General features: G+C 37.8%; 6 protein-coding genes across 9 annotated transcripts; 2 read left to right on the top strand and 4 right to left on the bottom strand.

The window, feature by feature from the left end:
• Positions 1-1,479: 1,479 nt before the first annotated feature.
• Positions 1,480-4,450, bottom strand: LOC103505806 (E3 ubiquitin-protein ligase KCMF1-like; the record flags this gene model as incomplete). The annotated part of the gene is made up of 5 exons (XM_026821032.1): positions 1,480-1,561; positions 2,026-2,201; positions 2,562-2,730; positions 3,073-3,290; positions 4,241-4,450. Coding segments are annotated over 5 exons (855 nt in total), but the record flags the coding sequence as incomplete, so codon positions are not given.
• A 1,013-nt stretch (positions 4,451-5,463) lies between these two features.
• Positions 5,464-11,299, top strand: LOC103505805 (GATA zinc finger domain-containing protein 14-like). 4 transcript variants are annotated; one of them, XM_017442585.2, is made up of 5 exons: positions 5,464-5,783; positions 6,895-6,980; positions 7,444-8,458; positions 8,548-9,363; positions 11,126-11,299. In XM_017442585.2, the coding sequence occupies exons 2-4, from the start codon at positions 6,914-6,916 to the stop codon at positions 9,317-9,319; spliced, it is 1,854 nt and encodes a 617-aa protein (XP_017298074.1). In that variant the 5' UTR covers positions 5,464-5,783; positions 6,895-6,913; the 3' UTR covers positions 9,320-9,363; positions 11,126-11,299. The 4 variants fall into 4 exon arrangements, with proteins under 4 accessions (XP_017298074.1, XP_026676838.1, XP_026676839.1 ...); XM_026821037.1 differs by having other exon boundaries at positions 7,444-8,477; positions 8,567-9,363; XM_026821038.1 differs by having other exon boundaries at positions 5,464-5,872; positions 7,444-8,477; positions 8,567-9,363.
• Positions 10,775-16,932, top strand: LOC103505803. Its single transcript, XM_026821031.1, has 11 exons — positions 10,775-10,799; positions 11,126-11,330; positions 11,515-11,767; positions 12,924-13,010; positions 13,405-14,003; positions 14,518-14,670; positions 14,918-15,035; positions 15,222-15,296; positions 15,997-16,493; positions 16,559-16,659; positions 16,820-16,932. Exons 1-11 carry the CDS (start codon positions 10,775-10,777, stop codon positions 16,921-16,923), a joined length of 2,217 nt encoding a protein of 738 aa, XP_026676832.1. The 3' UTR covers positions 16,924-16,932.
• A 266-nt stretch (positions 16,933-17,198) lies between these two features.
• LOC103505802 lies at positions 17,199-20,146 on the bottom strand. Its single transcript, XM_026821030.1, has 7 exons — positions 20,116-20,146; positions 19,168-19,207; positions 19,035-19,127; positions 18,724-18,880; positions 18,258-18,485; positions 17,472-18,069; positions 17,199-17,311 (listed from the first exon to the last, which is right to left on the bottom strand). The coding sequence occupies exons 1-7, from the start codon at positions 20,144-20,146 to the stop codon at positions 17,199-17,201; spliced, it is 1,260 nt and encodes a 419-aa protein (XP_026676831.1).
• A 372-nt stretch (positions 20,147-20,518) lies between these two features.
• Positions 20,519-22,640, bottom strand: LOC108251962 (glycine-rich protein-like). The gene is made up of 2 exons (XM_017442587.2): positions 22,460-22,640; positions 20,519-20,855 (listed from the first exon to the last, which is right to left on the bottom strand). Exons 1-2 carry the CDS (start codon positions 22,541-22,543, stop codon positions 20,634-20,636), a joined length of 306 nt encoding a protein of 101 aa, XP_017298076.1. The 5' UTR covers positions 22,544-22,640; the 3' UTR covers positions 20,519-20,633.
• LOC113465995 (glycine-rich cell wall structural protein 1.8-like) lies at positions 21,265-21,867 on the bottom strand. The gene is made up of 2 exons (XM_026821033.1): positions 21,505-21,867; positions 21,265-21,468 (listed from the first exon to the last, which is right to left on the bottom strand). The coding sequence occupies exons 1-2, from the start codon at positions 21,860-21,862 to the stop codon at positions 21,392-21,394; spliced, it is 435 nt and encodes a 144-aa protein (XP_026676834.1). The 5' UTR covers positions 21,863-21,867; the 3' UTR covers positions 21,265-21,391.
• Positions 22,641-24,811: the final 2,171 nt, after the last annotated feature.

The raw sequence follows: 24,811 nt of genomic DNA, 5'->3' as shown, positions 1-24,811 counted from the left end.
TATCAAAGAAATCTGTGCGACTTCCATAGTCATAACCTCACTAAATATATCGTCAATTTTAGGACTGTAGTACGCGATGAATTATTCAAGCTGCTAGTAGTAGTAGTAGTGTATTCAGCATTTTCTTTTGTGTTTGAACAAGTTTATCAAATTTAACATACATATATCAGTCAGAAGATATGTTAAAACGTAAATGCTTGAAATTTGGAACTCATTTATTCTATCAATAAGGTGCACTATCATGTCTATTATTCTCATAGGATTAGGTAGCGTACAAAAATGTTTTGGGAATTTGGAACTCATTTATTCTATCAATAAGGTGCACTATCATGTCTAATATTTCTCATAGGGTTAGGTAGCGTACAAAAATGTTTTGGAAATTTGGAACTCATTTATTCTATCAATAAGGTGCACTATCATGTCTAATATTTCTCATAGGGTTAGGTAGCGTACAAAAATGTTTTGGGCAGTCTAATGAAGAATTATAAGTAAATAAATCTGATTCACATATGAAAGCTGAAACTAAAATGAAAATAAGAAAAGTGGGTAGGAATTACAAAGATAATAATTTAATTGATTTTATAATGGAATTATTTGCTTGTTGCTTGTAGTGCCTTATGAACTATACACTTGAGAGCAAAGAATTCGGACCAGTCAGCCCTTAACAATCACAGCTTTTTCTGAATGTAAAAAAAAAGACGAAAGGTGTGTCTAAACAGTCGACCGGACGTCGTGTCGATCGACGAGGTGAATCTATGTTGTCAAGGCAGTATGAACGGTCGACTATGTGTGGACTCAGCTAAGGTTTATTGAAACATGAAATTAGAACCTAAGAGGTAGGTACCGCCTTTGGTTTTATATGCAGAGTTAGTCCTATTTTTCATGTAAACATTATTTATTGATAAGTTCCAACATTCAAGTTCCGATGAGATTCAAAGATAAATAAGTTTCAAAGACAATCTGCCTCGAATTATTAGCAGGTGAGTGTACATGTACATGGTGCATACTAAATTAGTATATGGGATACTAACATGTATTTAGGTCAGTGAGGGAGAGATACGTGCATATGTATATTGAAGAATATTTATTCTGTTGGTGACTAACAATATTACTCGTATTTACCTATAGGTATATGTTTACTGTCATATTTATTCAAGCAAGTTCCTTTAGACACGCGATATTCAATGCACCAGACCACTTGACTTAAGCAACGTGTCGTGCATGAATATAACGACGGGTGACCGAATGGGACATCATGTGTTGCATCTACTCAGCTTCTTGAGGACTGAAACCGTAGCAATGTGGTGAAGTGGCATAAAGAGTTGCTCTCATGTTCCAAAATGCAATAGAAAAAAGGCATGGCTACTGTCTGATAGTATTATCTACTGTCGAGTTTGATAAACTATACCTAACCTCTCGTACGTATATCAGAGCCCGTATGTAAGATAATTATCAGAGTGTTCAAAATCCAGCGTGCAGCTAAATCCATTTGATACAAAACGTTTGATACTCCTGCTCCTGCTTATTCTTCTCCCCCTCACTCACACTCTCACTCAATGTTCTGAAACAAGAAATTACTTTCTTTATAAAATCCATGCTGTCTACCTATGAAGGGTAGCTTAACATAGGTAAGTAAGTACAGTATAATCATCAATTACATGTTGAAAAAAAAAAAAATAAAAAGGATACACAATGAGGTGAGGTAGGTATACAATGTTTTGGGTTACTATGAAAACGGATTGTAGAGCATTAAAAAGAAGTCCATTTTTGATTTGAGCTTAAAATGGTTTGAAAACCTCTTGATTATATCTCATAGGATAAGGAAAGTAAAAATGAGGCAAAGACCCACAAAAAGAGATCTAAAAAATCGTGTTCCGTGTTTTTGATCAATAATGATGGAAACAACAAAATGACAGCCGTTTGAAATATTCAAACTTACAAATCTGATTATCCTGGAAACTGTTCAATGGAATGTTGATTTTACTAGAAACATGCTACAAGCAAGTTGTTGGGGAAAGTACTTACTTGGATAGCAGAAACTCATGTTGCTTGTTTTGTCCGCTAGTGGCAGTACTCTCGCTATTGGTATTGCCCATGGCATTGCTATGACTATTGGTAGATGCACTGCCTGTATGATTTGCACCAGAGCTTGATGTCTGGTTCTGTCTACGCGGTAATCTCTCCAACTGTTGCCTGGCGGCCTGTCAAATTCATTCAATACAATAAGTACATAACAATAATGGAAATTTTATCTTACCCATCTTTAAAAGTGGTAATGACAAATTTAAGTAAAGCATCATAGATGAGATCATTTCAGTTGTCAATGGATCATTAAAGCTAAGCAACATTGCGCGAGGTAGGTATCCGAATGGGTGACCTCTGACCTCCTGGACATCAATTATCAACTGCTGGCATTGCAGCTCTATTCTGAGTTTCAGACTGGGTGAGGTTAAAGTCACCCATTGAGGAAGGTAGCTTGTCACAGGGTAAAACAGGGTCTAAATAATGTAGATACAAGGTTGATTAAGTACACTACATGATTAGTTGATATGATTACTCACCCTGACTTGCTGTCTTTCTATTTGCAGCTGCATCTGGATTTGTGCTAGCTGTGATGTAGAACTATTTGAGCCTGTGTTACGACGGACGCCACTCAGTTGAGACAAAAGTTCTGCAATAGGATCCACAGTTTCACGAGTAGTGAGTGAAGAAGTTGCATTGCCAGAAGAACTGTAGGAAGAGAACAGAAAAACAATGTCATAATATCATTCGAGCTAGGGACAAAATTTTCATAGAACACAAACAGAATTTTTCATCTTCCTCTCTCTGTCTTGAACGGAATGAAAAGTGAAAATTATCCTTTACAAATGAAGTTAGTTTTGACTCAACAATTATTCTTTCAGATTGTGTGTAGCATTGTTTGTTTTACTGTAAATGCCGAAGAGATTAACTTGACAAGTCTGTTTACCACATAAAGGAAATTTTCTCATTAAATATGGGCCTGGCTCCTTTGAAGGTCTTGCTGGGGCCCCTTTCTAATGTCTATATTCTGGACCACTTGTCTATATTCACCTAAAGTGCATGTTGGTTCGATTCCGGTTCCTACTGCTTCCCATGCCGCGAGTAGGATGAGGTATTCTCCGCACAGAGTGTCTAGAACCAGATGGTTCATCCAGGAAGGAAATCAAATCCCGAGGACCTGACCGATGTTCTAAGCTCAGATGAGATGCAAAATCATCGGTGATTAAGTTTGGATCACCACCTGGTTGTGCAGCACAGATTGGACACACCTGCAAATAAACTGAAACTAAAATGAAAATAAGAAAAGTGGGTAGGAATTACAAAGATAATAATTTAATTGATTTTATAATGTAATTTTACTTTTCTAGTTTTATAATTTTACAAATCAAACATTTGTGACTCGGCCTACGTATACACCGAAAGTCTCTCTTTATCAAGCCTTTTGTATTATTATGTCAGAACTTTTAAGAAGTGCAGTGTTATTTAGAACGGGGTCTGTCTGCTGTTTTTCCTTGGAAAGAATTTTATTCTCTCACTGCTTTGAGCTTACAATGAACAATATGTAAAATGAATAGTAAAACCTGTCTCTACAATATTCATCCAGATTATAGACACATAATAAATACGGATGTTTTCCTTAACACGCGGTTCCCACTATCCGTTCAGGTCACACTCCAGTCACAGTACGGTTCAATGAACGGTCAACTATGTTTACATGTGATTAGATGAGAGGGAGCATACTGTGAGTTGAACGACAAAATAATGTGAACAACAGAAAAATATGAAAATTTGACGAATAAAACAGAGAATGGAATGGAATTATTATCTGCAGGCACTAAATTCAAGTTTTTCTGAATCTTGAAATCAGTTGAGACAAAAAAAAAAAAAATTGAATACCTATTGCAAAGGACTGATAAAATAAAAATAAAAAGTCTTTTTGTCATTGATCTCTTGCTTCTCCCTGTTAATAAAACAGAGAATGGAATGGAATTATTATCTGCAGGCACTAAATTCAAGTTTTTCTGAATCTTGAAATCAGTTGAGACAAAAAAAATTGAATACCTATTGCAAAGGACTGATAAAATAAAAAATCTTTTTGTCATTGTTCTCTTGCTTTTCCCTGTCTTCTTCGTTTTTTTAACCAGACACAGGAGGTGAGAATAAGAATAATCTTTCTGTTTTATATGTTGGTTGTATTTACAAGGGACCCGATACTTACAACTTCAAATGTAGACACCGTATGATCAGCGGTGACATGTTCATGAAGTGCCGACTCAGTGAAGCCCATCTTACCACAGAACGGACATGTGAATGATTGCTGCTGCTCCAATCCCTCTCCTTCATAGTACAGTTCTGTAACAAAATAATATTTCACTTTTGAAATCCTCTTTTTATAATAACTGGCACCTACTGTCAAAATTAAATAAATTCATTAAAACTGGCACCTAATTGATAAATAGGAAGTATTGAGTACTTAACTACTTAATACTGGTGAGTTTTACCAATGGCTGACAGGAATTTTTTTTCAAGTGTCCAAAAAAAAAAAGAGGGATTTAATAGTTTGATAAGAGGGTGATTCACCTCAGACTTTTTTACTTTTTTTACATGTTACTTAACCCAGATATGCCCGGAAAACTTTTTGTTTCCGATTTTGACGAAAATTGAAATATGAGATCCTTTAGTGTTCAGAAGAACATATATGAAGGAAAAGAAGAATTACCGCCCGTCGTTATGCCATTTCCCTATACAGCATATAAGGTCGTGACTAGATTCGTTGGTGAGCGAATTGAACTGTGTTCCGACACCTAATTTTTGTGTGTGTGTGTGTGTGTGTGTGTGTGTGTGTGTGTGTGTGTGTGTGTGTGTGTGTGTGTGTGTGTGTGTGTGTGTGTGTGTGTGGTATAGGTCTGTTTTTCATTCCGACGTGGGCGTGGGTGCGATGCGAACCCGACGTGAACTGACGCGTGTTTTTCATTCCACTTCCCCTACTTTATAGCGTCAACGCTGCGTCTTAAATCCCTGATGCGAGTCTCGAGTTGAGTTTGAGGGACGCGTGTTTTTCATTCCACTTCCCCTACTTTATAGCGTCAACGCTGCGTCTTAAATCCCTGATGCGAGTCTCGAGTTGAGTTTGAGCATAAGTCTCCGAAAATCAGAGCTGAGAAGACAACATTGCTTATGATCAAATGAAACAAGCATCGTGTGTAAAGGCCTTTTTGAAATAAAAAGTTGCTCGCATTGTGTTGCCATGTTCACAAAGCAAAAATTTCGATTTTAATATTTGCTTGCTAAAGTTCTCGAACTTCTCGATGAAAGTGATAAAAAAATCATAAAAAGTACCTACCTACCTATTTAATTTAAAATTAATTAATTGAATACCTTTTTACCTTTCTATTAATTTTGTATCTTATTAGAATTAAATAACGCTGTAAATATTTCTCGAAAGTGATAAAAAAATGATAAAAATCATAAAAAGTACCTACCTATTTAATTTAAAATTAATTAATTAAATACCTTTTTACCTTTCTATTAATTTTGTATCTTATCAGAATTAAATAACGCTGTAAATATTTCTGCGGGCATGTACAGCTAGTTTAGACATTGTCTACTGAAACTTCTACATTCCACATCTAGTGTGAAATGAAATGAAATGTTAGCCAGGGAAATGTTGCTGTTGCCCTTAGAAGAAACCTATAGCTGAGTTGGCACCTGAGACCTTGGACACTGAAGAGCAATGTTTTCTTGTCAACAATCCTGATAAGGTTTGAATCTGAATGACTGTTTGTTTCAGAAGTTATATCAAAACATCTCATTATAACTAGGTCAGGCAGGGAGATCAATGATAATTCGGGTAATTACATGATGTCAAAACATCTCATTATAACTAGGTCAGGCAGGGAGATCAATGATAATTCGGGTAATTACATGATGTTTTTTTTCTTTCGTTATATCAAAACATCTCATTATAACTAGGTCAGGCAGGGAGATCAATGATAATTCGGGTAATTACATGATGTTTTTTTTCTTTCTTTTTTTTTTTTTTTTTTTTACTTTCTATTTTTTTAGAGGTTTGACAGAGGGAACTGTAACTGCTATGGTCTTATCGTCACAAAATCAAAGAGAGAAGGAAGACAGGATAGGAGAAAGCCAGCCGTTCCAAGAACAAACATCCCATCAGGATAAAATCTGCCCTGGGCAGGAATCAAACCTGTGCCCTAGTGCTTACAAGGCAGACGGTCTACCAAGTAAGCTATTATTAGGCTGGCTTTAATGTTTTTACTCTTCCAATTTTTGATCAATGTTTTTTGTTGGAGTAGGTACTTTCAGTATTTATTTGGTACATGATGTTTTTTTTTTGAGGTTTGACAGAGGGAACTGTAACTGCTATGGTCTTATCGTCACGAAATCAAAGAGAGAATGTCTTCCTAGGAGAAAGCCAGCTGTTCCAAGAACGAACATTATCCCATCATCTGCCCCCGGCAGGAATCAAACCTGTGGGTAGGTTTCACTAACCTTTTTATCCCCAACAGCCTGTTAGCTTAACAGACCTGTTAAGCCTATACAAATTAAATAGATTGGAACTTGACATCTCAGAATATCCTGAAAATTGTCTCCGGGTACCTAGGTATTAGGGAAGAACTTGCCTTAAACACTGTGGGTAGGTTTCACTAACCTTCTTTTTATCCCCAACAGCCTGTTAGCTTAACAGATGTTAAGCCTATACAAATTAAATAGGTACCTAACACTTCACAGGAGAGAAACAATCAATAATTTATTGATAAGCTGCCCAGCATATGCAAGCCAAAGCTAAGGTTAGTCTTGAAGTAACCCCAGTGACTTAGAAGTGTACAACTCTCCTTTCATTTATTTCAGCTTGTAAAATCAGATCAACATGTCTCAATTCAATGATGCGTGGAGCTGGGGGCAAGAATCATCCGAGACTAATGAAGACAACAGTGGTGAGTTCTTGTGATTCTTTCAATTTTTCAATATTGTATGAGGTTGGTCATGCAATTTATACTTTACATATCCCCTGGAATACAAGGCATGGTACATGGAGAGCTATCTACCTACACTCAAACGATACAAGCAAGTGATGAATGAAAGGAACATTGTGATTCGGAACAGAATCAACAAACAGTTTGGGTAAGAATATTTTCTCATTGCAGAAACAAAAGTAGGTCGCTAGATCTCTAGGTATAACATCATTTAATTTTTTTAACCCATAATCCAGCCACTTGTTCATTTTTTTCTGTTTCCCAGAAATTTACTTTACATTATATTTTAGGCATGTACTTCCTTCTACTAGGTATAAATCAAAATGATTTATTTCAAGGTCAATTCAGATAATGTGTTTCTAATCTTAGGGTTACAAGTAAAATATTTAAATTCATATGTAATTGATTTTACTTTTATTTTCAGCAAGCACAGATCCTATTGATTGGGATGATAATAATTCCTGGGGTACCTCCTGGGATAATGTTGAAACCATACAACCAGCGGAGACATTGAACAATGAGAAATTCCAGCAGGTTCAACAGCCTGCTACTAAAACCTACACTCCTCTACAAAACCCAAGACAAAACAATGAACAAAGAGTATATGGGAATAATATGAATAGTTATTCTCAAGATACCACACAACATTATAGACAACACACTCATATAACAGAAAATCATAACTATAACCAACAGGAGTATGCAACACAATATCCTTACCAACAACAATATCAACAACAGTATGTTGATCATACCAACAATAATTTCAACTATACTCAAGAACCTGCAAGTCATGTAGAAGTTACTAAAACAAATGAGTACCACCAGGGACAAGGTTTTAAACAACATGTGGAACAGTACAGCCAGCATGGAAACACTACAGGTACTGTACAACACTATGAACACTATACCAACAATCAAAACAACTTACATGATACTAACTTTGAAATATATCAGAATAATGATCATGCTCAGATTCTGTACAATAACCCAGCGGATACAAACCATGGAGTATATGAGAATAATAATCAAGAACAGACACCAGCAGCTAATCAGAACACATGGTTTAACCCTACACAACATGTTCAAACCCCTCACAGTTATCCCCAACACAACCAGATACCCTATGAACCAATCCAAACCCCAAACACTGCTTACCCAGCCTCCTCAAACAACAATGTAAATGCTCATGTTGGAAATTCTGCAAGCCCAGAGGTTAACAATTTTGTTTCTCCCAACAATAATTTTGACATGGGTGGAAATTCTGTTACAAGGAATTCTATCTCCCCTGTAAGAAATATCAATGAACCATTCCAATCTGAACCAAGAGCAACACTCAACTATGAAACTGAAAATAACGAGCATGCATTGTGTGATAATGTTGAGATTGTGCAGACAACTCCCAGTATATCTCTGGGAGGAAGTAATAAGAATAGTTGGTACCAAGATGATTATGACATGGGTAACACCAGTGATACTATTGCAAGTAACCAAACCCAAATCTGGGAGGAAGTAATAAGAATAGTTGGTACCAAGATGATTATGACATGGGTAACACCAGTGATACTATTGCAAGTAACCAAACCCAAGAGTCTGTAGACAATAATATAAACACAACAGAGAACTCCTTCAATCATGAGAACACACTTGATATATCCTTAGCATCCAATCAAGCAACACTAGGCTCAACCAACTTCAATTATAGCGTGGAAAATGAAGAGCAACTTACCAATAACACTTTCACAGAAAACACAAATGAACTAGATATGCCAATGCTAGATAAATTAAACATTAGTGCTGTCAGTGTTGAGCAGACTCTTCCTAATGAAACAGATTTGAATTCTAATGTTAGACCTGAACCATCCAGTACTGATGTGCTACATGAACAGCATGAGAATAATGTGATATGTGACAACACTATTGAAGATGGTACTCATCAGAGCAATGATCTACCCAACACAGAGCAACAATCCAACACTGAACTCATCAAACCTTATGATATTGTTCAGGAAATAAATCTAAATTCTAATGTAACACAAGATAGTCTGGACAAAGATAATACTGTACCAAATGTTGAAGATATAAGCAGTGCTAATATAACTGAACCAAGTGAAGAAGTTGTTGCTCCTATTCCCTATGATAGAGATACAACTGCCTCTCCTTATGATAATGTACAAAACATACCTGATGCTCATGTGGAAGATAACACTATTATCAAAACAAATGAGGAGAACAAGCAACAGCCTGGTGATTCCAATGAAGAACCTCACACTGCATATTCTCAACAATTCTACTTCTGATACCATTGATACCGCAGCTGTATTGAAACTAGGACATCTACTGGGTAAGTAATCCAAGTGAGAATTTATCGATAGGTACCAATCCACACACATTTTTCTCACATCCTTACTAAACATAGCTCTAGCTTACCATACATATCCAAGTGAAACGGAAGCAAGCAAGCAAGTAAGTATACAGAGAGTTTGTATGTATGTACCTACCTTCTTACCTAGAACTATAAATAAACATTACCTACATTGTTATTATCAGAGAAATCAGCAGAAAATTGAAGTAAACGTTTTACAAACCATTTTGGGGGAAAAGTCTTTGTTTCAGGCTGGTCTCACACTGTACGCGTAGATGCGCGACTTTGAGTAGCGCGTAAACGGCTTCAAAACCGAATTTATCGAACCTATGCCCTTTCTGTTACCAGGCAAGTAGCTAAGGAGATATAAGGAGGTCTCTGGATTTGGCCCTTTTTCCGCAGATTGCATTTTCGAACACATCATCTTGTTGTTAGTATTTCCACAAAAATTTCATGTTGATAGCTGCAGCCACTGCTGGGTTATTTTGATTAGAGTGATGAAAATTTGGACTTTTTTTTTGCCGAGGTTGCTTTATTTGGCGCTCTTTTGAATAGATTTCATGCTGATTTGGGTTAAAAGCTTGTTCATTTTAAGCTTTCTACATTTTGAATCATATTGTATACCAGAGTGATTGTTTTCAATTGATTTCCCAACATACCTACTAAATTGTAAAACCTACATGTACCTATGTTTAAATCAAATACACGAGGCATTTGCCATCAATATCAATATCAATATCAATATCACCTAGTGTTTACAAGGTAGTCCTGCTATCTTCCAAACTAACTATGTTGAATGTAAAAGCTTTCCTTCAAAAATCAATACTTTTTTTTTCACAATGTATTATTGGTTTTGTCATTCTATTCTACATACGACATTGACTGATGTTGTATTTATTGTGTCATTATTTTAAGCTTTCTACATTTTGAATCATATTGTATACCAGAGTGATTGTTTTCAATTGATTTCCCAACATTAGATTTTAGTTTAAAATGGAGTTCTGAAGAGTGAGAATGATCGCAGTGTCTCTTTTTATTAATTTAATTATGTAGATTGTAGAAATAAAAATATAAAGAGAAAAGTCATTTCAATTTCAAATTCAATTTTCTTTCTACTTAATCTCGATCTATGGAAAAAGGGCCAAATTTCACACTTGATTTTTTTGGTAATTACGAAAATCCGTGTAAAATAGGTAAAAAATATGGCAATAAATGTGTTTCAATTTCAAACAGTATTTTACATCATTTTATCAAATCAGAAACATCCAAAAATTGCGTAAATCAGTGCTTAGTTGAAAACTTTGAAAGGCCTTATCTCAAAAATCATTTTATGCAATTTGGCCCTTTATCCAGAGACCTCCTCATATGTTATATGTTAACCATGTAAGATATGCATTTGGGTGAACATTTTGAATGTAAAGTCGAATCTTATGTTAAATATTCCATATGTTATATGTTAACCATGTAAGATATGCATTTGGGTGAACATTTTGAATATAAAGTCGAATCTTATGTTAAATATTCCAAAAAAAATCAAATTAGCAGTCGTTAGGCCGTGGGTTCGATTCGTTTTTGTCCTAAAGAGATAGGTTCTTTCTCGGACCTGCCTTCTCTGTTCGACTTCAGGAGGATAAGACCTTAGCAGTTGCAGTTCACTCTATCAATTCTTTTAAAAACTAACCTTAGTAAGCGTATAATCTCTATGACAACACCTACCTAATATTGATATTCATTTCTACAGGTGACAAGGGAGATTACTATGCTGAACAGTTTTGTACGCTGAGTGTAAACGCAGCCTGGAGTAGATTTAAACTATTAGGTGCAGGATGTTATGATAATCAGGATGAGATATCACTAGAGAACGTAGTCACCGGGCGTAACCTATTGCTTAGTATGGCTTATGAGAATGCAACCAAGCTAGGAGCTGCTAATAACAGAGGATATCAGTTTGTACAATTACAGGTGAGTTCAAAAATAGATTTATACCACTGGATCTACAGTCTCGTGCCAAAATGGAAACCCAGTTATTTTTCCAAGTTAGTTATCTTAAGTTGCTAAATAGAAAATATTGATTTTTCCATATCCTGAAAAATTGTCAAAAAGCTATCCAGATAATTATTCGAATTTCAGGTGTCCGAAATATCCGAAGCACAACAGATTATCCGTTATCCGGAGATTCTCCGGATATCAGTTTTGTACGCTGAGTGTAAACGCAGCCTGGAGTAGATTTAAACTATTAGGTGCAGGATGTTATGATAATCAGGATGAGATATCACTGGAGAACGTAGTCACCGGGCGTAACCTATTGCTTAGTATGGCTTATGAGAATGCAACCAAACTAGGAGCTGCTAATAACAGAGGATATCAGTTTGTACAATTACAGGTGAGTTCAAAAATAGATTTATACCACTGGATCTACAGTCTCGTGCCAACATGGAAACCCAGTTATTTTTCCAAGTTAGTTATCTTAAGTTGCTAAATAGAAAATATTAATTTTTCCATGTCCTGAAAAATTGTCAAAAAGCTATCCAGATAATTATTCGAATTTCGGATGTCTTAAATATCCGAAGCACAACGGATAATTTACAGCTCTATCAAAAAGACTTAAAACTAAAATAAAGATTTGTTAGGTTCGCTTTATTTACATTTGTAAATCCAACCTCAGTGGTGCAGTGGTTAGCACGGTGGACTTTGAATCTGGAGGTTGGTGGTTCAAGTCTAAGTCATGTCAGAAAATTTAGCGTAGTATATTAAGCGGGGAACGACATTTGTGACAAGTATTTATGCTCAACACAATGAAAATTCCTTTTTTATATTTGTAAATGGGTAAAATGTTATTGTTGTAGCATCTTAGCTGAAGCCAGGCTTGTCTTGAACTACTTACCTTAGGGATAGGTGTCTAGCTCTTTATCAATATTCTAATGGAGCAGTTGCAAATGGTTAAAAATTATTAATAAATGGTCGATTCCTATGTAAAAAGTTGGGAAAAATCCAAATCTGAGGTTTTGCAAATGGTTAAAAATTATTAATAAATGGTCGATTCCTATGTAAAAAGTTGGGAAAAATCCAAATCTGAGGTCAAAACTCCGAAAAAAAATGGCTGTAAAAGGTCGAAAATTCAATTTTTATTTTCCGTTCTAATGAAAGAGTTCAAATATGTGTGACGTTGGACTTTACGCAGTTGTTTTTTTTGTCCGTTAGGTAGTGCCACTATGCAAGCGCGTTAGCGGAGGAGCAGAAAGAACTGCGCAGAAACGTATGCGCACATACACATTAATGCGTTTTCTGCGAGGGAGCTTTGCTCGGGACATTTGATGTGACGTCATCGCCTACGGGAGCGTATGCCGTGACGTCAAAGTTCACGATTTACCAGCATTTTTTTAATCGATTATCTCGGGATCTAGAATTCGTAAGAAAAAGAAAAATTCCGTTGGTCCTCATTTTTCCTGCTCTATGACTTTGAAACATCACCCAAGTAAGCGCAACAGATTAATTGCAACATTTTTTAGTTTATACTTTGTGTTTGTTTCTCCTCACAGATATTGAAAGCTCAGAAGCAGGCTAGTAAGCTAGTAGATAGTGATGCAGAGGAAGAGGAAGCACCTGGTGTACAGGAACATCACAATGCTAATCCACCCGGGCATCTCTCTCACTTTGAAATGTATTTGAACTCTCTACCACGTCGTAAGGATCGCACTATGAAGCCTAGCATCACCTCCTCCTCCCCTATACCCCTGGAGGAGAGATTATCCACCCTTAGAAGAAAAAGAAAAATTCCGTTGGTCCTCATTTTTCCTGCTCTATGACTTTGAAACATCACCCAAGTAAGCGCAACAGATTAATTGGAACATTTTTTAATTTATACTTTGTGTTTGTTTCTCCTTCTAGAAGTCGTAGAAGAAAAAGAAAAATTCCGTTGGTCCGCATTTTTCCTGCTCTATGACTTTGAAACATCACCCAAGTAAGCGCAACAGATCTATTGGAACATTTAATTTATACTTTGTGTTTGTTTCTCCTCAGATATTGAAAGCTCAGAAGCAGGCTAGTAAGCTAGTAGATAGTGATGCAGAGGAAGAGGAAGCACCTGGTGTACAGGAACATCACAATGCTAATCCACCCGGGCATCTCTCTCACTTTGAAATGTATTTGAACTCTCTACCACGCCGTAAGGATCGCACTATGAAGCCTAGCATCACCTCCTCCTCCCCTATACCCCTGGACGAGAGATTATCCACCCACTCCCTCCACTCTGATAAACCTCCCCCACAACACACACCCACCAGCCAACGTACCGGTAGACGTTACCCGTCACAATCCTTCTCTGAACGTTCTATGAAGAGTCCATTCACTGATCTGTCCACCAGTACGATAGACAGGAGGAAACCTCGCAGTGGAGGAGATGGGTTCTCATCCCACCTCCAGTTCCTTAATAATATCCTGGCCAACTTCCCTAACATTACGGAGGAGCAGAGTGCCCGTATGAAACAACTAACATTGAGTTATCCCCTGGAATACAAGGCATGGTACATGGAGAGCTATCTACCTACACTCAAACGATACAAGCAAGTGATGAATGAAAGGAACATTGTCATTCGGAACAGAATCAACAAACAGTTTGGGTAAGAATATTTTCTCATTGCAGAAACAAAAGTAGGTCGTTAGATCTCTAAAAAATTGGTTAGATATAACATCATTTAATTTTTTTAACCCATAATCCAGCCACTTGTTCATTTTTTTCTGTTTCCCAGAAATAAAAAAAAAAGAAACCATTTGACTGCTTTATTATTTTCCAGGAAACATTGTATAGGCAAGGCACGTCTCAGATCCCTATTGAAATTCGATGGAGCTAAAATACTGGAATGATCTCTAGGTTATAACATCATTTAATTTTTTTAACCCATAATCCAGCCACTTGTTCATTTTTTTCTGTTTCCCAGAAATTAAAACAAACAGTTTGGGTAAGAATATTTTCTCATTGCAGAAACAAAAGTAGGTCGCTAGATCTCTAGGTATAACATCATTTAATTTTTTTTAACCCATAATCCAGCCACTTGTTCATTTTTTTCTGTTTCCCAGAAATTAAAAAAAGACTTGCTTAAGAAAACCATTCGATTTTGCTTTATTATTTTCCAGGAAACATTGTATAGGCAAGGCACGTCTCAGATCCCTATTGAAATTCGATGCAGCTAAGATACTGGAATACAACATAGATGTGGAGAGAGCATTCTACTGCAGTGAAGATAGCAACTACATGCATGAGATAGAGTTGCTTACACCTTTCACATTGTAAGTATCCTATGATGATTTCAAGTACTTAGGTATAACTTGTATTTTATACATTATTTTTCTTCTTAATAACCACATTTTTTAGTGGAAACCTGTCGATCTTTCCCCTCTGAAAAGTAGACAAAAACCGGTCTTTTAGTGTAACAGACATGATTAGTGTAATAAGAGTGTTAAGGTTAAGGTGCCTTGAGCAAAGTAATAGTAAAAGGTAGCAGTAGGTACAATATTATATCCCTATCTGTTTCAGTGATAATGAGGATAAGAAGTGTTTCTACGGTTTCATTCAGTCCATGATACATCGAGCTACAAGTCAGAGTGAACAACTATTATATCAACTTATAGAACTCGTTTTCAAATCCAAAGGGGTAAGTATTGTTGGGCCAAGTCGTTCTAAGTTTTAGCTCGACCATTTTTCCTTTAGAGTGTCTGTTTGTTTGTTTCACCATAACTCCTGAACTAACGTTTTCAGCACCCAAAGGACATTCGCTCAATCAATTGTTGGACCTTTTTTTATAAAATGGTTTTACTATCAAGTAATTGTCCATTGGTAGAATAGCATTGATCCATCATGGGAGGAAGTACATAACTTACTCTGGTTCACACAGCTACAACATCTACTCGTTCAGGTAAATGTCGGATTGTTTTTAATCTGATAGGAGGAAGTACATAACTTACTCTGGTTCACACAGCTACAACATCTACTCGTTCAGGTAAATGTCGGATTGTTTTTAATCTGATAACTCTCGAACAGTTATTCTGACTTTGATTAAAATAGGTAAAAACTGGACCAACCCTGTCTTTGATTTTTGATTGGCATCTCAAGTTCTACTCGTTCAGGTAAATGTCGGATTGTTTTTAATCTGATAACTCCCGAACAGTTATTCTGACTTTGATTAAAATAGGTAAAAACTGGATCAACCCTGTCTTTGATTTTTGATTGGCATCTTAAGTTTTCTATCAAAAGAGTATAGCCATAATCTTTAAGGAAACCCTTTTTAAGGAAATATTAAGTACAATCCTCTTAAGGTAAAAACTGGACCAACCCTGTCCTTGATTTTTGATTGGCATCTTAAGGAAACCCTGTTTAAGGAAATATTAAGTACAATCCTCTCAAAACTAACTTTCATTGGCATTAAAATTAACACATGTCCATTGTATTTATATTTCAGCATGTACCCTCATGGTAAAAACTGGACCAACCCTGTCCTTGATTTTTGATTGGCATCTTAAGGAAACCCTGTTTAAGGAAATATTAAGTACAATCCTCTCATAACTAACTTTCATTGGCATTAAAATTAACACATGTCCATTGTATTTATATTTCAGCATGTACCCTCACGGCGAGTACAACTTGCCCCTCTGTATGATGAACAACCTGCCCCCTCCCCCTCCCTACACACTGATCCTCCTAACCTTGAATCCCGGTACTCGAACCCAGAACCCACGCCACCACAGTCCTCCTTACCTTCTACTACACAATATGCTCCGACCTTGTCTAGCTATGGAGATATGGGACAGCAGGACCCCACTGGGTTAAATCCCGCTAGACAAACGCCTATGAGTGAAGATCCCGCTCGATTTAACCCGTCCGGTCACCCTGGTACAAATAATCCCATGGGCAAACCTCCACTGGGGAGCAGTGGTGACCCAATGGGTTACAGTGCACCTCGGATGAACACTTTATCTGGTGGTAACTCGAGAACCAGTGCATTCAATATGCCACAACGATCCAACCCTGCTAGACCTAACCCGATACGAGGTAATACCAAGCCTGTACTATCCAGCCCTGGTGATAGAGCTCCTATACAGAGTGATGAACCCAGGCCCTCTCAGTCTGTAGGGGTCACTAGAGCCCCTCAGTCTCAACTATACAGAGTGATGAACCCAGGCCCTCTCAGTCTGTAGGGGTCACTAGAGCCCCTCAGTCTCAATTCTTTACACCGGCCCTGGTACCACATGCAGAGAGTACTTATCAACAACATTTACAAGGTAAGATCTAGTGGTAGGTAACACGTTTGCTGGCTGATGGTCCTGGGTTCAATGCCCAAACCTAAAGTCACTAAAAGTAGTAACTTGGGAGTAAAATTTAAGTTTTTTCCCCTCACTAGAACTTCATGTTGGTTAATTTTTCTACTTTATCTTATTTCAGATTCGGAATCTTCTGCCTCTATGAATGTAGTTTCTCTCAACTCTAGTTTCTCCTATACAGCACAGGACGGACAGAAAACTGTAAGTATCTCGTTTAAATTATGATGGGTTAGGTATAGGTAGTAAGCTAAAGTAAAGGGTGAGGCACCGAAAGTTCAAAGAGTTGAGGGGTTATTAAGAAACCTTTTCTTCACAACAAAAGCAAACTTCTAACCCAAATAAATAGAAATAAAAGTCTTCTAAAATATGTAGACTACCTAGAATTTTTGTCAGCCTGATTGTAATTGCCCTAAAACCAATACATATAAATGTTTAGCTAAGCTAGGTATTACAGTCCACCTGATCTAACATTACAAATTACGGTAAGAACAAAGAGGTTCCTATTCCTGATACTTACAGTTTTCTGCACTTACAGTTTTCTGTCCGTCCTGTGCTGTATAGGAGAAACTAGAGTTGAGAGAAACTACATTCATAGAGGCAGAAGATTCCGAATCTGAAATAAGATAAAGTAGAAAAATTAACCAACATGAAGTTCTAGTGAGGGGAAAAAACTTAAATTTTACTCCCAAGTTACTACTTTTAGTGACTTTAGGTTTGGGCATTGAACCCAGGACCATCAGCCAGCAAACGTGTTACCTACCACTAGATCTTACCTTGTAAATGTTGTTGATAAGTACTCTCTGCATCGGGTACCAGGGCCGGTGTAAAGAATTGAGACTGAGGGGCTCTAGTGACCCCTACAGACTGAGAGGGCCTGGGTTCATCACTCTGTATAGGAGCTCTATCACCAGGGCTGGATAGTACAGGCTTGGTATTACCTCGTATCGGGTTAGGTCTAGCAGGGTTGGATCGTTGTGGCATATTGAATGCACTGGTTCTCGAGTTACCACCAGATAAAGTGTTCATCCGAGGTGCACTGTAACCCATTGGGTCACCACTGCTCCCCAGTGGAGGTTTGCCCATGGGATTATTTGTACCAGGGTGACCGGACGGGTTAAATCGAGCGGGATCTTCACTCATAGGCGTTTGTCTAGCGGGATTTAACCCAGTGGGGTCCTGCTGTCCCATATCTCCATAGCTAGACAAGGTCGGAGCATATTGTGTAGTAGAAGGTAAGGAGGACTGTGGTGGCGTGGGTTCTGGGTTCGAGTACCGGGATTCAAGGTTAGGAGGATCAGTGTGTAGGGAGGGGGAGGGGGCAGGTTGTTCATCATACAGAGGGGCAAGTTGTACTCGCCGTGAGGGTACATGCTGAAATATAAATACAATGGACATGTGTTAATTTTAATGCCAATGAAAGTTAGTTTTGAGAGGATTGTACTTAATATTTCCTTAAACAGGGTTTCCTTAAGATGCCAATCAAAAATCAAGGACAGGGTTGGTCCAGTTTTTACCTATTTTAATCAAAGTTATCAGATTAAAAACAATCCGACATTTACCTGAACGAGTAGATGTTGTAGCTGTGTGAACCAGAGTAAGTTATGTACTTCCTCCCCTGCACACATCATAACCAGGTCTACTATCTCCCCCAGCAGGGGTAGATGTTTGGGAGTGCAGAACTCGGACAGATGGGCCAGTATCTCCTCCGAGGCATGATGAAGGAAGTGTAGGGCCATCTTGCTCTTACCCAAGCGTAGGAGTTTCAGTGAGAAGTAGTATTTCATGTACTGAACAGGGAACAGAGAGTACAGATTGAATTAGATATAGTTTGGCCCTTGAGACTGGAAAAAAACCTAACAGCTAACACCTGACATGACTTAGACTTGAACCACCAACCTCCAGATTCAAAGTCCACCGTGCTAACCACTGCACCACTGAGGTTGGATTTACAAATGTAAATAAAGCTTTACTCTGACCTAAAACCTTTATTGTAACGAGGGTATAGAAAGTACTATGTTAGGAAGCTTTGATTACCTTGGCGATACGCAGTGCAGTGGTTTCCACATTGTCCTTGTTGTTCCTCACTTTCTGTTTCTTCCCTTTCTCTTCTGACATGATCAGTTTGATTAGTTTCACCAGTTTCTTATCTTCTACCTCCTCTTCCTCTTCCTCCTCTTCTTCCCTTTCTCTTCTGACATGATCAGTTTGATTAGTTTCACCAGTTTCTTATCTTCTACCTCCTCTTCCTCTTCCTCCCTTTCTCTTCTGACATGATCAGTTTGATTAGTTTCACCAGTTTCTTATCTTCTACCTCCTCTTCCTCTTCCTCCTCTTCTTCTTCTTCTTCCATAGATTCATCACTCTGGTAGGAAGAGCTTTGATTTCTCACTTGTCTCTTGGATTTGTTTGCATGTTTCCTTCCACTTGTTCTGAAAAGAGAACAAAATATATAATATGGAATTTTCTCACTTGTCTCTTGGATTTGTTTGCATGTTTCCTTCCACTTGTTCTGAAAAGAGAACAAAATATATAATATGGAATCAAGGAATAAGAATAGAATAGAATATACCTTGTTTATCCTGCCAGAATGAGACTGAAAAGTCCCTTTACTCCCGCAGTCTAAACAAGGTCTTATTTATTTTTATAGGTAGGGTTTACAAATATGCAAATACCTTTTCTCGAAAAATCTCGTCCTCAACACGCTCCCCTGTGCTAGATCCCCACTTCCCCTACTTTAACGTCAACGCTGCGTCTTAAACCTTAATCCCTTATGCGAGTCTCGAGTAGCTAAGTTAACTCCAGGGAGAATCGAAGGGTCCCTTCACTGTAAAAATCCCACATCTAAAATCTATTTGAGCGAACGAAGCGAGTTCCAAGTTTAGATTGGATTCTATGGTTAACGGTTTTGGATTTAAGTGTTTGTCAATAACTCTCGAACGGTTTAACCGATTTTGATGAAATGTTCAACACATTAGGAGAATTTATTCATTAAAATTTGGACCCAATCGAGCCCACCCCATGTGGCCCCTATCCCCTATATCCTGCATCTTCATTTCTCTTGACTATAGTTAGCAATTTAACGCACGGAAGACTCCGGATGGGTGACCATCTGGGCATAGTGTGCTGCTGGTTTTCCCGGCCCCAACCAGACAACAGGTAAGGTTATTTAAAGGAGGTGAGTAGCGTTTGGCGCCGCATGGAGGGTTAAAACCGCGCCCATCATGAGAAGACTTTGGTTGTTAAACGTGACATAAAACCCCTGTAGCTTTTTTAGAGACCCGCAAGTATACCGACTTCCTTTTGTATCCTTTGGTAAACGAAGATCAATAAAAACTACGAAGTGTACGAACCCAGAACAACAACAACAACAACAACAACAACTGTACCTACTGGCGGCTTTCTCCTATTCTGTCTTGCTCTTCTCTTCGGATAAATGGGCATTGGGCATGTAGATAAAAAGTAAGTGAATAATATGTAATAATCTTAGCCAAAGATATGACTTGTAACTTTCGACTCACCAAATTAATATTTTTCCGCAGAAACAGTTAAAGTTTTTGATAGAGGGAACCAGAGAGAGGAAAGGATAGGGGAGAGCCAGCTGTTCCGATAGTGGTGATCTACATCTGTTTAAGATAAAGTTTGTCCGGGCAGGAATCAAACCTGCAACCTAACGCTTACAAGGCAGGCGGCACAAAAGTGTGTCTGTGTGTTTACCAAATTTCAAGGAAGTGGGACTGGTCAAAGTGGTTGCAAGATTCATTTTGATCCACACATGATAGATATAGAGATCTTAAACTAAATAAAAGCATAATATAATATTGGGTATCTAATATACATTATTTGTATTTAGTTTATTTATTACAAGTTGGAAACTTACAATAATATTTAGAGCTAGACCACCCAATAATAAAATAAGGATCAACCCAACCCATCATTTAAAAATAACGGCCATTTCCATAACCACCCATTCCTCCCATACCATAACCACCCATACCACCCATTCCATATCCCCCATACCCATAATCGGGTGGGCAACCATATTTCCCACATTTATAAGCTTTCTTCAACCCTTTGTAAGCAGCATAGCCGAGACCACCGACAGCAGCTCCTATGAGAAAAGATCTCAGTGGAGATCCTAATGTCGTGGCAGTGACTGACTGTAAAAACAGAAGAGGGAAACACAATGTCGGTGTATAATAGCTAATAGCTAAAAACAAGAGGTTTCATAGCCCAAGCATGAGATCTAACTTTGAAATCGGAAAATTGGTATTTTTCCGCGATAACTGTAGAAGTTTTTGACAGAGGAACTGTAACAACGGAGGTCTTGTCGTCCCGAAATCGAATAGAGAAGGAAAACGGGATTGAGGGCCAGCTGTTCCGATAGTCATTCATAATAAAATTGTTAGGAAGAAAGTCCCCCCTTGGCGGAAATCAAACCTGCAACCCAGCGCTTACAGGGTAAGTCTGTCTACCAAGTCTCAAATCAACTGGACCGGTCAAAGTGGTTACAAGATTTGATCCACACATCATAGATACAGAGATCTTAAACTAAATAAGAGCATGTAATATTGGGTATCTAATATATATATTAAGTTTATTTTTTTCAAGTTGGAAGCTTACAATTATATTCAGAGCTAAACCAAACAACAATGAAATCAAAACCCAACCCATCGAATGGTTTAAAATTTGATAATTAACGGCTATATCCAACCATACCACCCAAACCTCCCATACCATAACCACCACCCATTCCATAACCTGCACCCATACCACCCATTCCAAAACCACCACCCATTCCATAGCCACCACCCATTCCATAACCACCACCCATACCTCCCATTCCATAACCTGCACCCATACCACCCATTCCATAACCACCACCCATATCACCCATTCCATAACCACCACCCATACCACCTATTCCATAACCACCACCAATACCTCCCATTCCATAACCTGCACCCATACCACCCATTCCATAACCACCACCCATACCACCCATTCCATAACCTGCAACAATACCTCCCATTCCATAACCTGCACCCATACCACCCATTCCATAACCACCACCCATACCACCCATTCCATAACCACCACCCATACCACCCATTCCATAACCTGCACCCATACCACCCATTCCATAACCTGCACCCATACCACCCATTCCATAACCACTAATGGAAGTATGGACCTCCATATCTCAATCAAGAACATTGATTTTTCTGACTGCAGAGAGTTGCGAAAATTATCCAGTATGAACTTTTTCAAGTCGTGTGGATAAATAATTAAAATAAAACTGTCAGAAGACACAAAATTGTGTTCGAAATTCGTTCGACCCCGTAACTGAAGACATGTTCTTGAAGAATTCGGGACCTTTAAATTCTACATCTACAATCACCTCAACTGAAAAATTTTTGCGGTGTAATTTTTTTAATTTTTTCTTCTTTCATATGAGTAAATATTTGAAAATCATGAGAATTGTCAATTCTTTGGGATAGCGCGAGGTTGAGCGTTGAGGTCTTTCAACTTAACCTAACCTTTTCTTTGGATAGCGCATACGTGTCTGTTACAAAAATGAAGTCTGTAACTTGCCGTACACACGTACGATCTGTTGAAAGACAAGGTTGTGAAGCCAAGTGGGAAGATAAGTCTGCAGACAAATCGTAGCCAGTGAACCGGACTTTGAACATACGATCTATCAACATTTTTGATACCCCAGAAGCCCAGACCATTTTTTAACGTAGGTAATTGGTTTACCTACCTGTTTGACATCCTCCGCTTCTGCTAGTGCGTACAACGTCACCATCAATCCAACAATCAAACTCCAGAGATTCTTCGGTGACATGATGACTACGGACGTTCTGAATGAGACTCAACCAAGTCAGACGGTGCGGTGTAAAGGTGATCGTACTCAAATGGTAACTATATAGTGAATGATGATATAGGCGCTGCTAATCAAGTACCAAATGTTATGAGATCTCGTAATGATGCGTTTCGAAAAATATCCTCTTCGCTGTCGATCTGTTCTAACAAAATGGATGAAAAGATTCTATTTCCTGAAAAAAATTCTTTTTTGATTCATTCAAATAGATCCAGTGTAGATGCAATAATTGCATATACACTTGATTATTATATGTATATATAAAAAAAGATGACTCTAATGGGATAAAACCTTTAATAAAATGGAAGTACCCCACCCCCTCCTGTAGCGCCTGCACTGTTTGGTTTATTATCTCCGCCACTGGACACCTGTTGACCCCCACTACTAGACAGATCCTGAAATGAAAATCATTATAAGTGTAACAATATCATGCTAGTTTTTGTTTTTATTGAACAGATTTAATGGCAAGTTACTCTAAATCTGAGACCCGTCTCTCATTGGACAAATATGTAGACGTGCCACTTTGAGTCCAGGGCTTAGTCGCCTCAAAAATCAAACCTATAAAAATGATAGAGAGTCTACAGAGGATCTATATCATTTTCATAGGTTTGGTTTTGAAGCCGTCTACGCGCTACTCAAAGTCGCGCATCTACGCGTACAGTGTGAGACCAGCCTGAAACAAAGACTTTTCCCCCCCAAAATGGTTTGTAAAAAGAAAAGCTTGTTGAAGTAAATCGAAGGAACAATTGAAGAAAACAAAGGAATAACAGAAGAAGAATCACCTACACCCCCAAGAAGTTTTTGTAAGCTTTGGGGGTGAGCTAACCTTTGTAATTTTTGTTTTGTTAAAAATAAAGTTATTTTCGTTCAGTTCAGTTCAGTTCCTTCTCAGTCTCTATCGTCTTCTTTGAGTCCGGTTTATCCTTCTTTTCTTTATATGTAGTTTTTCCTTTTTACTTTTCCTTATCCTATAGGAAGGAAAGTAATGTAATCGGGTCAAATTTTCGATGGTCAGTTTTTAGTGCCAAAACACGTTTTGAGGTCCCTAGAGCCTAAATCCAAAGTTTCAGCCATTGGTCCGTGTGTGTGTGTGTCTGTCTGTAAACAAAATATCTCGAGAACGGTAAGAGCTAGAGACTTGATCCGGTAATTTTTTAGCCCGTAGTTTATTCGATCGTGATTAAAGAAAATCAGTACCTAACCTATGTACCTACCTTATTTGTTTAATATTCAGTTTATCATTATTCTTGATTTGATTTTTCGATTTTACTAATCAGTACCTATGTATGTACCTACCTAATTTGTTTAATATTCAGTTTATTATTCTTCTTGATTTGATTTTACTTTCACATTTAAAATCAAGACTAGAGCCCGTTCTCCCTTTATTCCCAATATAAGGTTCAAGTCACCCATCCATTTATTGGCCTTGCTCGGGTTAGCTTAAGATAGGTGACGCTAAAACCGGTCTCAAAATAACGACTGAAGTGTTATCTGAAACTTTCTCGCTTTGAGTTCATAGGTTGTCGCGATGTCGCGGCAAATTTCAAGATCAGAGCCCATTTGTGTGAGAAAATGTGAAAAAAATCCCCCAAAAAACGGTCATAGGTCGTCGCGGCAAATTTCAAGATCAGAGCCCATTTGTGTGAGAAAATGTGAAAAAAATCCCCCAAAAAACGGTTTTTTTTTTTAAATGGTTTTCTGGACAAAATTTGCACCACCATTTTTGTGTTCCTGGTAAAAAGACCTTTAATTTGATATATAGGTCGACCAGGTTTGGACAAGTCCTTCTATGGGAACAGACAGACCGACAGACGACACCGAAGCGAATACAATAGCCCGTCCCTTATACTTTTTTTATTACTATCGTAATAATACCTAAAGGAAGGGAAGCGAATACAATAGCCCGTCCCTTATACCTTTTTTTATTACTATCGTAATAATAAAGGAAGGACGGGCTAAAAACACACCGAGACAAATCTGTTGTATGGAGGGGATCCGGACATTACGAGTCGAGAAACTGATTCTTTTCCTCTTGACCAATTGAGGATTCTCATGTAAAAAATAATTCAACCTAACATAAATAAAACGAAGCGGTCAAAAATCACATTCACAAATCTGTTTTCGATTTTAAAATCCGTCGTGTACTTGCCGAGATATTTCATAATATTAAAAGAATCAGGTAAAATCTCAAGTCAATGTTCTTCTAAGACAGACATTATCTTCTATCCCAAA

This window comes from Diaphorina citri, unplaced genomic scaffold, assembly GCF_000475195.1.
Source record: "Diaphorina citri unplaced genomic scaffold, Diaci psyllid genome assembly version 1.1 scaffold195, whole genome shotgun sequence".
NCBI lineage: Eukaryota > Metazoa > Arthropoda > Insecta > Hemiptera > Psyllidae > Diaphorina > Diaphorina citri.
This window is presented reverse-complemented; position numbering and strand designations above follow the sequence as displayed.

Bases quoted from the DNA above. Each gene is read 5' to 3' on its own strand.
- LOC103505805 (XM_017442585.2), top strand. From the start codon at position 6,914: ATGTCTCAATTCAATGATGCGTGGAGCTGGGGGCAAGAATCATCCGAG. The intron at 6,981-7,443 runs GTGAGTTCTTGT...TTTTATTTTCAG, and splicing joins GACTAATGAAGACAACAGTG to CAAGCACAGATCCTATTGAT. The intron at 8,459-8,547 runs GTACCAAGATGA...TAAGAATAGTTG, and splicing joins GGAAGTAATAAGAATAGTTG to GTACCAAGATGATTATGACA.
- LOC103505803 (XM_026821031.1), top strand. From the start codon at position 10,775: ATGCATTTGGGTGAACATTTTGAAT. The intron at 13,011-13,404 runs GCTAATCCACCC...GTTTCTCCTCAG, and splicing joins GTGTACAGGAACATCACAAT to ATATTGAAAGCTCAGAAGCA. The intron at 15,297-15,996 runs GTAAATGTCGGA...TTTATATTTCAG, and splicing joins TACAACATCTACTCGTTCAG to CATGTACCCTCACGGCGAGT.
- LOC103505802 (XM_026821030.1), bottom strand. From the start codon at position 20,146: ATGCCCAATGCCCATTTATCCGAAGAGAAGA. The intron at 18,881-19,034 runs AGAAGAGGAGGA...CAGAAGAGAAAG, and splicing joins GAATCTATGGAAGAAGAAGA to GGAAGAAGAGGAGGAAGAGG. The intron at 17,312-17,471 runs GTAAGATCTAGT...ATCTTATTTCAG, and splicing joins TTATCAACAACATTTACAAG to ATTCGGAATCTTCTGCCTCT.
- LOC113465995 (XM_026821033.1), bottom strand. From the start codon at position 21,862: ATGGGTGGTATGGGTGCAGGTTATGGAATGGGTGGTATGGGTGCAGGT. The intron at 21,469-21,504 runs GTGGCTATGGAA...TTGGAATGGGTG, and splicing joins TGGTGGTTATGGAATGGGTG to GTATGGGTGCAGGTTATGGA.
- LOC108251962 (XM_017442587.2), bottom strand. From the start codon at position 22,543: ATGTCACCGAAGAATCTCTGGAGTTTGATTGTTGGATTGATGGTGACG. The intron at 20,856-22,459 runs GTAGGTAAACCA...CTGTTTTTACAG, and splicing joins AAGCGGAGGATGTCAAACAG to TCAGTCACTGCCACGACATT.